The sequence below is a fragment of the Pristiophorus japonicus genome, chromosome 8, assembly GCF_044704955.1.
Source record: "Pristiophorus japonicus isolate sPriJap1 chromosome 8, sPriJap1.hap1, whole genome shotgun sequence".
Lineage (NCBI taxonomy): Eukaryota > Metazoa > Chordata > Chondrichthyes > Pristiophoridae > Pristiophorus > Pristiophorus japonicus.
Genome location: NC_091984.1, coordinates 32,201,961 through 32,213,992, shown reverse-complemented (window position 1 = coordinate 32,213,992; position 12,032 = coordinate 32,201,961). Strand labels below are relative to the sequence as shown.

At 43.3% G+C, this 12,032-nt stretch overlaps 1 protein-coding gene across 2 annotated transcripts in view; it reads left to right on the top strand.

The window, feature by feature from the left end:
- Positions 1-12,032, top strand: part of LOC139268039 (dihydropyrimidine dehydrogenase [NADP(+)]-like) — a 1,057,241-nt gene that overhangs the window by 824,310 nt on the left and 220,899 nt on the right. For both annotated transcript variants that reach the window (XM_070886024.1, XM_070886025.1), the window contains 2 exons: positions 7,724-7,844; positions 8,150-8,269. In XM_070886024.1, coding sequence (XP_070742125.1) covers positions 7,724-7,844; positions 8,150-8,269 — 241 coding nt within the window. The remainder of the gene's footprint in view (positions 1-7,723; positions 7,845-8,149; positions 8,270-12,032) is intronic.

Below are 12,032 nucleotides of genomic sequence, written 5' to 3'. Positions count from 1 at the left end.
GAGGGGCTTGGGGGGTCGCGAGAAAGCTCTGCTGCTCCTCCCGGCCCACCAGAATTGCTCCCCGAGGCTGAGGTCACCTCATTGCAGCCACCAGGATTCCCGAGCCCCGGGATCCCCGGTCACCTGCAGTAAAACTTGCAAAGCAGATTACAGTAGAGGCTTCAGGCTTCATTATCATATTTAATTTGTCAACCCGCCTCCTGGCAGTGAGTTGGCAGCCCGACCTTCCCCTCCATCTGAGTGAAAGGTGAAAGTGGACCGGTTGGGTTTGGTGTTCACATTTTTCAAACTTTCACTCTCCCCACGTCTCCAACCCACCCGTTCTTACATCAGAAAATTCCAGCTTTACCAACTCATTTCATGTAGAACCCTTACAGCCAGTGGATAGAGCAGACTTTCATCTGACCAGTCTAGGTTAGATTTGAACCCAAGTCCCAGAAGTAAAACAACACCAACTTGCATTTATATAGCACCTTTAACATAGAAGAACGTCCCAAGGTGCTTCACAGGAGCGTTATCGAAAAAATATGACACTGAGCCACAGAGGACAATATTAAGACAGGTGACCAAAAGCTTGGTCAAAGAGGTAGGTTTTAATGGAGAGAGAGGTAGAGAGGCGGAGAGCTTTAGTGAGGGAATTGCCAATCATATGTTCTCGGCAACTGAAGGCACGGCTGCCAATGGTGGAGTGATTAGAATCATAGAATCATCGAATAGCACAGAACAGAAGGCGGCCATTCGGCCCATCAAGTCTGTGTGGCTCTTTCAAAGAGCAATCCAGTGAGTCCCACTCCCCTCTTTCCCCATGTCCTTGCAATGTTTTCTCTTTCAAGTGTTGAAAGCTACTATCGAATCTCTATCCACCACCCTGTCAGGCAGTGCATTCCAAATCCTAACAACTCGTTATGTAATTGTTTTTTTCCTCTGTGCAATGAGAGAAGGCAGGTCCTATTTCTCAAGAAGTGCCACCAAACCACTAGAAGTTCCAATTTTTAACATTAGGATATAAAACCCCCATCGAATAAGAAAAAGTAATTCTGCTCATTCAATCTACCCTAATGGAGACTCCATCCCACCTATTTTATTTTCCGATGTAAAGTTCTTCATAAATGCTGACTGGTCTCCAAAGGTAATTAAACAATATTTCAGAATATTCATCCAGTCTCATATTGTCAGTATTGACTCCAGCCTCCCCCAATGCCAGCAGCACAGGAACTTTTGTTCTCCATGAAATATTTGGTCATCTCAGCCCATACCTATCCCTATAACTAACAATTTTATTCCCAATCAGATATTTATCCAGCACCAGAAAAAATAGTTTCCATAATGAAAATGAGAGACAAGAGCATTTTTTTTTAGTTTTCACAAAAAGCAATTTCAGTACAAGTAAAAGACTTTTGACAAACTATTTCAATTATGACAAAGAACTGAAATTGCTGGAAATACACAACAGGTCCATCAGTATCTTATGTGCATTCCTTTCATTGTGTTTTTTTCAAAATATTTCTCTGTGATATTTGTATTCCCGCTATGAGCCAGCCATTAGACCAGACGGTATCAGCAGCCACTAGTACCAGCCACCTTTGTCATTGTAAACTGCCATCATGATTTCAACTAATATGTCAGTGTAACCACCGAGACCAGCTGTGATATCTTTGTCAGCAGGCCAGGCAGCATCTGTGGAGAGAGTAACAGAGTCATCATTTCAGGTCGATGACCCTTAGTCAGATCCTCAGATTAAAATCAGAGATGCGCAAGAGGCCAGAGTTGGAGAATTGCAGAGATCTCGGAGGGTTGTAGGGCCAGTCAGTACTGGATGTCGGAATAGCAGTATGACAAATTAGAGCCAGTTCAGGGGTCGAGAGGGGTGGTGGTGAGGTAAAGCTGTGTGTCTTCAGCATATATGTTAAACCGGATGTCGTGTTTCGGATGATGTCGCTAAGAGGCAGCATGTAGATGAGAAATGGGAGGGGACCAATGATAGATCTTCGAGAAACTCCAAAGGTAACAGTGCGTGAGTGGGAAGAGAAGCTAATCCAGGTGATTCCCTATCTACGATTAGATAGATAAGCATGGAACCAGGTCAGGGAAGTTATAAGAACATAAGAATTAGGAGGAGGAGTAGGACATTTAGCCCCTCGAGCCTGCTCCGTCATTCAATCAGATCATGGCTGATCTTCTACCTCAACTCCACTTTCCTACGCTATCCCCAGATCCCTTGATTCCCTTAATATTCAAAAATCTATCTATCTCTGCCTTGAATATGCTCAACGACTGAGCATCCACAGCCCTCTGTGGTAGAGAATTCCAAAGATTCACCATCCCTCTGAGTGAAGATATTTCTCCTCATCTCAGTCCTCAATGGTCGACCCCTTATTCTGAGACTATGACCCCTGATTCTGAACTCCCCAGCCAGGGGAAACATCCTCCCTGCATTCACTCAGTCCCTCCCAGCTGGACGATGGCGGAGAGGTGTTGGAGGATGATAGTGTGGTCAGTCGAGTCAAACGCTGCAGACAGGTCAAGAAGGACGAGGAGGGATAGTTTACCATGGTCACTGTCACATAGGACGTCATTTGTGCCAGTGCTGTGTCAGGGGCAGCAATTTGATTGGTGGGATTCAAACATGGAGTTCCCGGAAAGATGGGCACGTGTTTGGGAGGTAGCAGCACATTCAAGGACTTTGGAGAGGGAAGGATGATTGGAGATGGGTCGGTAGTTTGCAAGGACAAGGAAAATATCCCACTGCACTGCTCGATTTTTACCAGTTCTTTTTAAACAAAAGTTTCCATTGGCTGAGAACCAGCTTCCAAATGCTGCTGCTGGCATATTAACTCAGCAGAGACTCCCTGAGCACGGCACCAGCTAAATGAGTAAACTTCTCCATGGAGTCCGAAGGATTAATTAATATTTATATTGGCAGCACAGATCTAATGCCAGCTACAATTTGGTGAATTTGTGCTGTATACGGTATGTTTGTGTGTCTGATACAGGAGTATTTTAGAGCTTCCTGTTGTGTTTGTAGAATGTTTCTAGATAGATTTACCGGCACAGCAATAGTCAGTGTACTTTTTTTTAAAAAAACAATTCAATGTTCGAAGCATTTTTGTGATGTTCCAACATGAATTGTCCCATCTAAATGCAAATATTATTATAATATATAAACATGGCAAAATTCTTGATGCCTCTTGACAGTTAATAATTACTGTCTTAATTGAGGAAAGGCTGGATCAGCTCATTTTTTTTTTAAACTGCTGAATGTTTTAGTTATGGAAAATTGTAGGAAGAATTGTCTTTGGGTTTAAGTTCTGTCAAACAGCTAATTTATTACTAAACCTGCGTTTGGAAGAAGCACTCGGTACCAGCTGTTTAGTTCATTATAATCTTGCACAACTTATCCTCTGAGTACTTCATTTATAACCATTACATGTAAAATACTAATTTCATATGGACCTATGTAATCTACATTTTAATATATATGTAGACAGAATTTCCCTTAGAATTATACATCTTTAGAATAATAGGAGTGTACTATACATGAAATAAAATTTTATTTAAGATGACTTGTCTGAGGTTTTTAAAAAAAAAATTAATTTAAAATGTATAAACACATTAGGACACAAATGTTCTTGTAGTGCCATCCACCATTGTAAATGCTGGCTTGCAGAATTCATATATTACTTACACAATATTAGACTATGTTATAGCTAGAAAAAATATGATTTAAGAAAATTACTTTGAAAAATTGATTGCCAAAATTTTCAGAACAAATCTGCTTCATTTGAATGAAGTATTTAAAGCAAAGCTTATTTACCTTTTCAGTAAAGACATTCATTTCATGCATATATAACTACATTTGATTTCTCTCTCAAAACTGAAATATATCTTTAAAAAATGCAGGTAATATGATAATTATAATTAACAGATGTACACAAATATTGATAACTTGTTTAAGCCATTATGCAAATTGCAATAGACCAGATTTGACCTCTCTATAAATTAAAATGAATCTTTTTTTACCATTACCCATTGAATGTAACAAAAAGCAACAATGTAAATGCTCGATCACCTTGTGAGTTGATCTATATAATATATTCAATGACATATGTGGCTGTTAATCATGTATACTAGGGATGACCGGAAAATGCTCCTTCAAAGATTTTTAAAGTTTATCAAACAAATGAATGTTCAAAATCTTCCCCCACTTCTTACACAATATGTAAAATTGTTCAGATCTCTTACATGTAACTGAAATCGATAGCTCCTCACTTACTGCATTCAGTCCTGATACTTATACAAAAGACAGTCCAACTTATTTCTAGTACTGTTAGATTATGCAGTGCTTAAGATGAATGGTACAGCTGCATCATGCACGCATTGGTCAGTATATGTGTGGTTTGAGCAACTGATGCATTAAAGTGTTGGGTAGATAAACCTGTCTCACTTTATATTCTGCTCATGCACATTGACAAACTGAAGTCACGCCAGCTTGAATTGAAGCTAGCAGCAGGATGGCGGGTGGGGGAAGGGGATTTGTTTCAGGATGAAAAAAATGGTTCTGCACCATTTAGAAAACAATGTTACATCTTCTGATTCATGCCCAATAGGAATTAAAACATTTACTGTAAGTTTGATTGTCAAATGCACACATGAAAATGCATGTTTCTTAATACATGAAGATGTTGATTTTTCACATTCACTGTTGTCTGTATACATTCTGGCAGTTGTCTGTATACATCCAAAGTGCAGCGGAGTGGAATTTTTCCTGCTCGCCTGGCCTCGTTATGACTGCCTCCCTTATCATGGGGATAGTGTAGTTTATATATTACACAGGGCACCCTGCTTCCACCGTGCAACTGGGCATCTACAAACCTGGCGTGGGGGGGAACGGTCGGTCTGACCAAAGATTCCAAGGCTGGAGATGCTCTTTTTGCTGCTCCCTCGCTAGTAGGTCCCAAACAATGAATCCGTCTGTGTTCAATTGCCATTTCAATATCGGGGCCCACATTGGTCCTGCACAGCAAGTGCAGCTTCCTGCAGGTGTACTTGCTGACTGAATAGATGGAGTATCTGGCAGGCTTGATAGGGTAGACCAGGATTTTGCCACAGAACACCCAAAAGTGCTGATGTGACAAAGGATGAAGCAGGTGGAAGAAGCACCAGCCCTTCCATCAGAACTTCCCGGTGCAGCGGAGCAGGTGGACACCCAGCAGATATGGATTTTGTTTTCTGTATGAATTTCCAAGAGGCATTTGAGAATGTTCTGCAAAAGAGATTATTAGCAAAAATGGAAGCATAAAGAATTAGAGCTAGGCTGTTCAGCAGTGAAATCAGGAAGCACTTTTTCACACAAAGGGTAGTGGAAATCTGGAACCCACCTCCCTTAAAAAGCTGTGGATGCTGGGACAATTTACATTTTCAAAACTGAGATCGATAGATTTTTGTTGGGCAAGGGTATCAAGGTATCTGGAGCTAAGGTGGATAAATGGAATTGGGGTACAGATCAGCCATGATGTAACTAAATGGCGGAACAAGCTCGAGGGACTGAATGGCCTATTCCTGTTCCTCTGTATTTATTGTAAGTTAGGTGAAATGTTCAGTGACCCTGAAAGGAACCATATTCCTATCACTGAAAGGAAAACTACTAATATCACAAATGAAAAACAAACATCTTGGCCTCGAAGTTAGATTGCGCTGCATCCATTTTATGGGTGAAAGGACCCAACACGGCACGCTGCATGCGCGCATTTGGTCCACACTGCAAGTGCGCTGCACGCCATATTGGTCAGGGTGCCCTGTAGTTGTTGAGGACGCCTGCCTGAAACTGCTTTTGCAAATCATGGGCCCAATGCCTGTGCCAGGCTTCTTTGTGCAATTGGTTTGCGACTGACCTCAGCAAGCGCCATGCAGAGGACAGAGTGCCACTGCTAATTGTGAACCTAGCAATGGTACTCCCGCTGCTCCTGGCTTCACATTAAAACCGCGGGCCACTGTTGGCCATGCTCATCCCTCCCAATTGCCTCCACTCCACCCCAACCTGAGGACCTCAGCCGGTATCCCAGCCAACCCCAATTCGCTTCCTGCCATGACTGGCGAGCTGTCTCTGGTGCCTGGAGCTCGCCGGTACAAGCCTAATGAGGACCAATTGGTCATGGTCCTGCCGTTGGCCTCATTTGCCAAATCAGACGCAATCCAATTTATCGGCTCTTGGGTTCAATCCCCATCTTGTGCTGAGTTAGTTGATCTTAGCCAGTTGCAGTGGGGGGGTCTGCAATTACTTTTAGCATTCTTTGGGTAAGAACATTCAGTCAGGGTCCCTGCTCTTGACCACTACACAGTGACCCATGGTGGAAGTGTGTGAATAGGAACAGCAGTAGGCCCCTCCACCCTATTGTGCCAATCAATTAGATCATGGCTGATCTAACTGAATGACCAATAAAGACAGGAACAGGCTCTGCTGTGTTGCCCCGCCACCCCATCCCATGGTTGAATAGACTGCCAACACTTACTGTAAAGGCTCCCAGTTGGGCAAAGGCTTAGAGGGTAATTAGAGTATATGGAATTGTAACCAAGAAGCGAATCCAAGCTTTCAAGAAAAAAGCAGATGGGGGAAAATTGGCAAAAAAAAAAGCAGAAGATAAAGGGTTAGAAATTGCAGGAACTTCCACTTTAGCGCTCCAAGAAGGAAGTGGAGTGCTAAATCAAGCGCTATCACTTCCCTTAGAGCATCAAAGGGAGTGAGAGGGGCAGTATCGGCAGAGCACTGAGCAATGTTCGGGGCAGAGCTGCTGATTTTACAGGCTTCTTCCCTCCCTTAAAGGGAAGGACCAATGCTGCATTGAATGGATTTTCAGGTTGTCTGTGTTGGGCCATGGCACCTGTGCTACATGCACTCAGAGTGCAGGGCTGAGCAATCGCAGGGGCAAAATAAATCAGGAGGCACCAGAATGGGAACATAACTAAATGTTGCCCTACCTGACCACCACTGCCTTTAATTAGCATTCTCCAAACGGCCAGCCGAGGGGACAATGCTCCTTTCAGCTGCCGTTGTTGACGCCCGGCGATGCAGCAGGAGACGGGATCGAGTATTGCATCTGGGGTGGTAACGGGGAGATGCGCACTGGATGACTTCACGATCTACAGGGCGCAAGAGAGCAAGGCGGTAAGTGTTAGCACCAGCGCAAAACTGCCAGGAAAGTTTGTAGGCATCGGTGATTTTGTCGAGCCTGGTCCATAACCCCTTACCGCCCCGTTACCAACCCCTCCCCCACCCCCGCAGGCGTTAACGGGAGGTGCCAAGCAGACAAATTTCTCCCCCTTATTGTCAGTGCTAACTTTTTTCCTTGTCAGCAGGACAAAGATGTTTTTTAATAAAAATGTAGCTTTAATAGCCAAATAGATCATTTAAAGTAACTGACCTGTGCCAATCAGTATTAGCTCCAGTAGGCAAGTAGCACTATTACTGCTATAAATTCCATTATAAATGGAGGCTCATTCATTCGGCTTATTCTGTACACAAGAAAAATGTAATTGCATTAGATGATATTATTACGGGTCTGCTGTTTGCTGCTGTGATCTGAGGATCAAATAATGAGATGGTTACAATGCCTTCAGTGTTGCATGCAGTGCAGGCAGATTGGCAGCATTAAGCTGTGCCAGTCTCTCTGCACAGCTTTATCAGATTAGTTTCTCATCTAGTTCTGTAACTGACCCATTTGAACAGGATCCAAAGCTGGTGCGTAACATCTGTCACTGGGTACGACAAGCTGTTAAGATTCCGTTCTTTGCCAAGCTGACCCCGAACGTCACAGACATTGTAAACATAGCGATGGCAGCTCAGGAAGGTAAGAAACTACAGCAGGGTAAAGAATGCGCAGGGATTTAAAATGCTACTCGGAGAATAATTGTTTCTTTTAATCTATGGCTGTCTTTTATTATCTTGTAATAGTTCAAATACTTCAATTTAAAAAAATACGCCTTGTATTGGATTATGGTGCTAATTTGATTGCACGTCATTTCTGCTAATGCCTGTGTCACTAACTTTGAAATGACTATTGTCACCTATTCTTTAACTATTACATTACAATCCACGCCAAGAGGTATCATTCTACAGATTGGAATTTGAAATAACTGCTGCCTTTTCTCACAGGTGCTGCAGATGGCATCACGGCGACCAACACAGTCTCTGGGCTGATCGGGGTACTCGCAGATGGTACACCCGTGCCTGCCGTTGGTAGAGGCAGGCGTACCACATATGGTGGCGTGTCTGGTAAGTATTGCCCTCATCACTGTACAGTGCTTCCTCTGAGACTGTAGAAACACTGGGAGGTCCTTGTAGCAATCTATAATATCATCTCTCTCCCAATGTTCAAATCTTCTTGCTGGTCAACGCAGCTAATAGTCATGACAGATGGAGGAGATTGAGTGTGAAAGCTCTTGCAGTGCCTATTTCCTTTACTGGCACGATGCTGCAGTAAAGTAGGTGGGATATTGAAAGGAGAAGTACCTTGAAGTCTCTGTTGTAGAAATTTGTGTTCGTGTACTCTCCTTTCAGGTGATTTTTTGCACTCACATTAGGAATGTAAAACACATGTAAATTTTTCATGTGTATTGTAAGCCAAAGGAATCACCATCATGTATATGTATACATATATGTTTTAATTTCTGTTAAAATGCTTACACCTAATCACATTTACTTCTAATGAATTGCTCTGATAGTTATTTTTATAGATAACTATTACTGCTGTTTATGTTCGGATAAATGGTTGGAGCCTGTGGGCTGAAATTGCCCCTTTCTATAAGGCCTCTAGCCGCCTGAAAGCGGCGACGATGGGCCAGTGCGGAATGGTTGTCGAGTTGCCGCGGAGGGGCCGCCATTTTAAAAATTGCCCTTCCTCAGGTTTGGAGCAGTGTACGGACCGCGCCGCCCATTTTCCCACCACAGCGTGCATGTGCCGACCCCTTACCAAAATTGCTCTGCAGGAAATTGGCTCTTTCCTGGAATTGCCCCGCGGGAGCGGTTGTTGTCTGTACACTCTCCATGGCTGGGTGGCGTGGCTGCGCTTAAAGGGGAGGTGGCATTGCCAGCGACGCCATGTTATTTTTTTTTTTTTGTCGGCCCATGGCCAGGTCGGGCCGACAATTATGGACATGGGTTCGGCTGGGCCGCCAACAGCCTGCCCCCAATTCCGCCCCCATGATGTGGTCACTTCCGCCCCCGCTCCAAAGAAAAGCACAAAAGTGCTGAATTTCTCCGGTTTGTCCACCCCATGCATTGGGGTGGCCGAAACACATCAAAATTGGTAGGTGTGCCCCGTTTCAGGCGGTATGCAATTTCGGCCCCTCTGTTTCTTTGGGTTATATTGGTCCTCGGCAATCGGGAGGGGAAAGGGCCCGAACTGCTTTCTGAAATGTACAGCCTTCCTTCAAGATAAGGCTGTTGTTGCTGTAATAGTGCTACAACTCGGTGCATTGGGACCTCCTGCCAGGACTAACGCCACCAGAATGGCGTTGCACATGAAGAGTGACGTCGCCAAGGTCTAGGTCGGTGATTGGAGCGTGGGCAGTTACAGCAGGAGTGGCGAGATCGGGGCTAAGCAGCGGCGAAAGATTGTAGAGGGACCTGATCGGGGCCCAGGAGAGGCGTGAGTTTGGGGCCCAGAAGAGGCGAGGGTCCAGGGGCAGCACGGGCCAACCCACACTGCAATATTTGTGCGCACTAGGTCCGTGCAGCAGAGCTGGTCTCCCTCGTCTTGGTCAATCCTTGGTTAGTACTGGATCAAGACCTAGCTCTGTCAAGCCCGTGTGGTGGCTGATGTGCAACAGTCACCACACGTTAAAAAAATCCAAGCACAGGCATCTTCTACCCTTAAGATTTAGTTCGGAATTTTAGGTCCATCATTGAAACACCTGTGAACTTTTTGACATGGAAGCAAGTCATCCTCGACTCGAGGGACTGCCTATGATGATATGATAGTTGCTAAATACAAAAGTGGTAAACAAAGAGTGCTTTATAAAATAGACAAAATAAAGGAGCATTATTTCCTGATGCAAAAACTGAAAATGCTGGAAATATAAAGCAGGCCAATCAGCATCTTCATCAGAACCATCAAATATCCAAAGTCATTGTTTCTTTTTCAAATGCTGCACATATCCAGCCTTTCATTGCAGATTTCCAACATGTGTGTTAATTTTCCTTTTCCTCTCTACCATCTTTCTGCCACGTGTCTTTTGATTATCAATTTCTTGATCCTTATAGGAGCCCATCAGATTGCATATCTGGATAAGGCAGAAATGAAACCAAAATATGTCGATTGCTCTCCTGCTTGAGGTGGTACTATAATTAAAGCAGTTGAGTTTTTATTGTAATTTTTTTTTTTAATCTGTTAGTGTGAATGAAATGGAAAAACAAAGTTCATTTAGTTATTTAAGCAAAGCTTATTCTCCCGCTTGCCCCAGCCCCAACCCCAACCCCTGGCTAATTTCTGTTAATGGTGGTATACAAGTTTAAAGCACAAGTCTGTTGTTGCCTGTCCTGCACAAATCTTCAATGTTCATGTTTGCTTGATGACAACAGAGCAGACAGTGGAAAATGCCAACCTGCTGGTTTTGAAGCACTACAGCCATGGCTTGACATTTCCATAGAATAGAACTTTATGAGATGCATTTAATTTTGCACTTGGGAGCTCCTGCTGTGTCCCAGGCAGCTCTGCATTTACTGGCTGTCTCATAATGGGACAGTGATTTAAATCTTTGAACCGGAGCCACATTGTCTCCATCCCTCTTTTAGAATAAACATTGTTCTTAGTCAGCATATAAAAAAGTCAAATATAGATACTTTATTTTACTGTCGCGGCACGCTTGTTGCTGCTTAATGTAGCGGCACGTTTCAGTTGGTTGTAGTAACAGCTGGTCACATTATAGACTTACATGGGGCCAGGGTACCTTATGTCAAATTAATTTTAAAAATGACTTATCAGAAAGAACCAAGATCTTAGTACTGACAAGATTTCAGTTTTCTTTTAAATATTTTCTAAAGGGCAAACCTTTAAATCTCTGGGGCTGAATCAAGCACTGAGCTGTGAATTTAACCATAGGGTAACTGCAAATGATAAGGAAACATTAGCATGAAGGGAAAGTCATGTTTGACAAATTTGCTGGAATTCTTTGAGGATGTAACGAACAGGGTGGCTAAAGGGGAACCAGTGGATGTGGTGTATTGGACTTCCAGACGGCATTTGACAAGGTGCCACATAAGAGGTTACTGCACAAGATAAAATTTCAAGGGGTTGGAGGTAATATATTAGCATGGATAGAGGATTGGCTAACTAACAGAAAACAGAGAGTTGGGATAAATGGTTCATTCTCTGGTTGGCAACCAGTAACTAGTGGGGTGCCACAAGGATCAGTGCTGGGATTCCAACTATTTACAATCTATATTAACGACTTGGAAGAAGGGACTGAGTGTAACGTAGCCAAATTTGCTGACGATACAAAGATGGGAGGAAAAGCAATGTGTGAGGAGGACACAAAAAATCTGCAAAAGGACATAGATAGGGCAAAAATTTGGCAGATAGAGTATAATGTTGGAAAGTGTGACATCATGCACTTCGGCAGAAAAAATCAAAGAGCAAGTTATTATTTAAATGGAGAGAGATTGCAAAGTGCTGCAGTACAGCGGGACCTGGGGGTACTTGTGCATGAAACACAAAAGGTTAATATGCAGGTACAGCAAGTGATCAGGAAGGCCAATGGAATATTGGCCTTTATTGCAAAGGGGATGGAGTATAAAGGCAGGGAAGTCTTGCTACAGTTATACAGGATATTGGTGAGGCCACACCTGGAATACTGCGTGCAGTTTTGGTTTCCATATTTACGAAAGGATATACTTGCTTTGGAGGCAGTTCAGAGAAGGTTCACGAGGTTAATTCCAGAGATGAGGGGTTTGACTTATGAGGAAAGGTTGAGTAGGTTGGGCCTCTACTCATTGGAATTCAGAAGAATGAGAGGCGATCTTATTGAAACGTATAAGA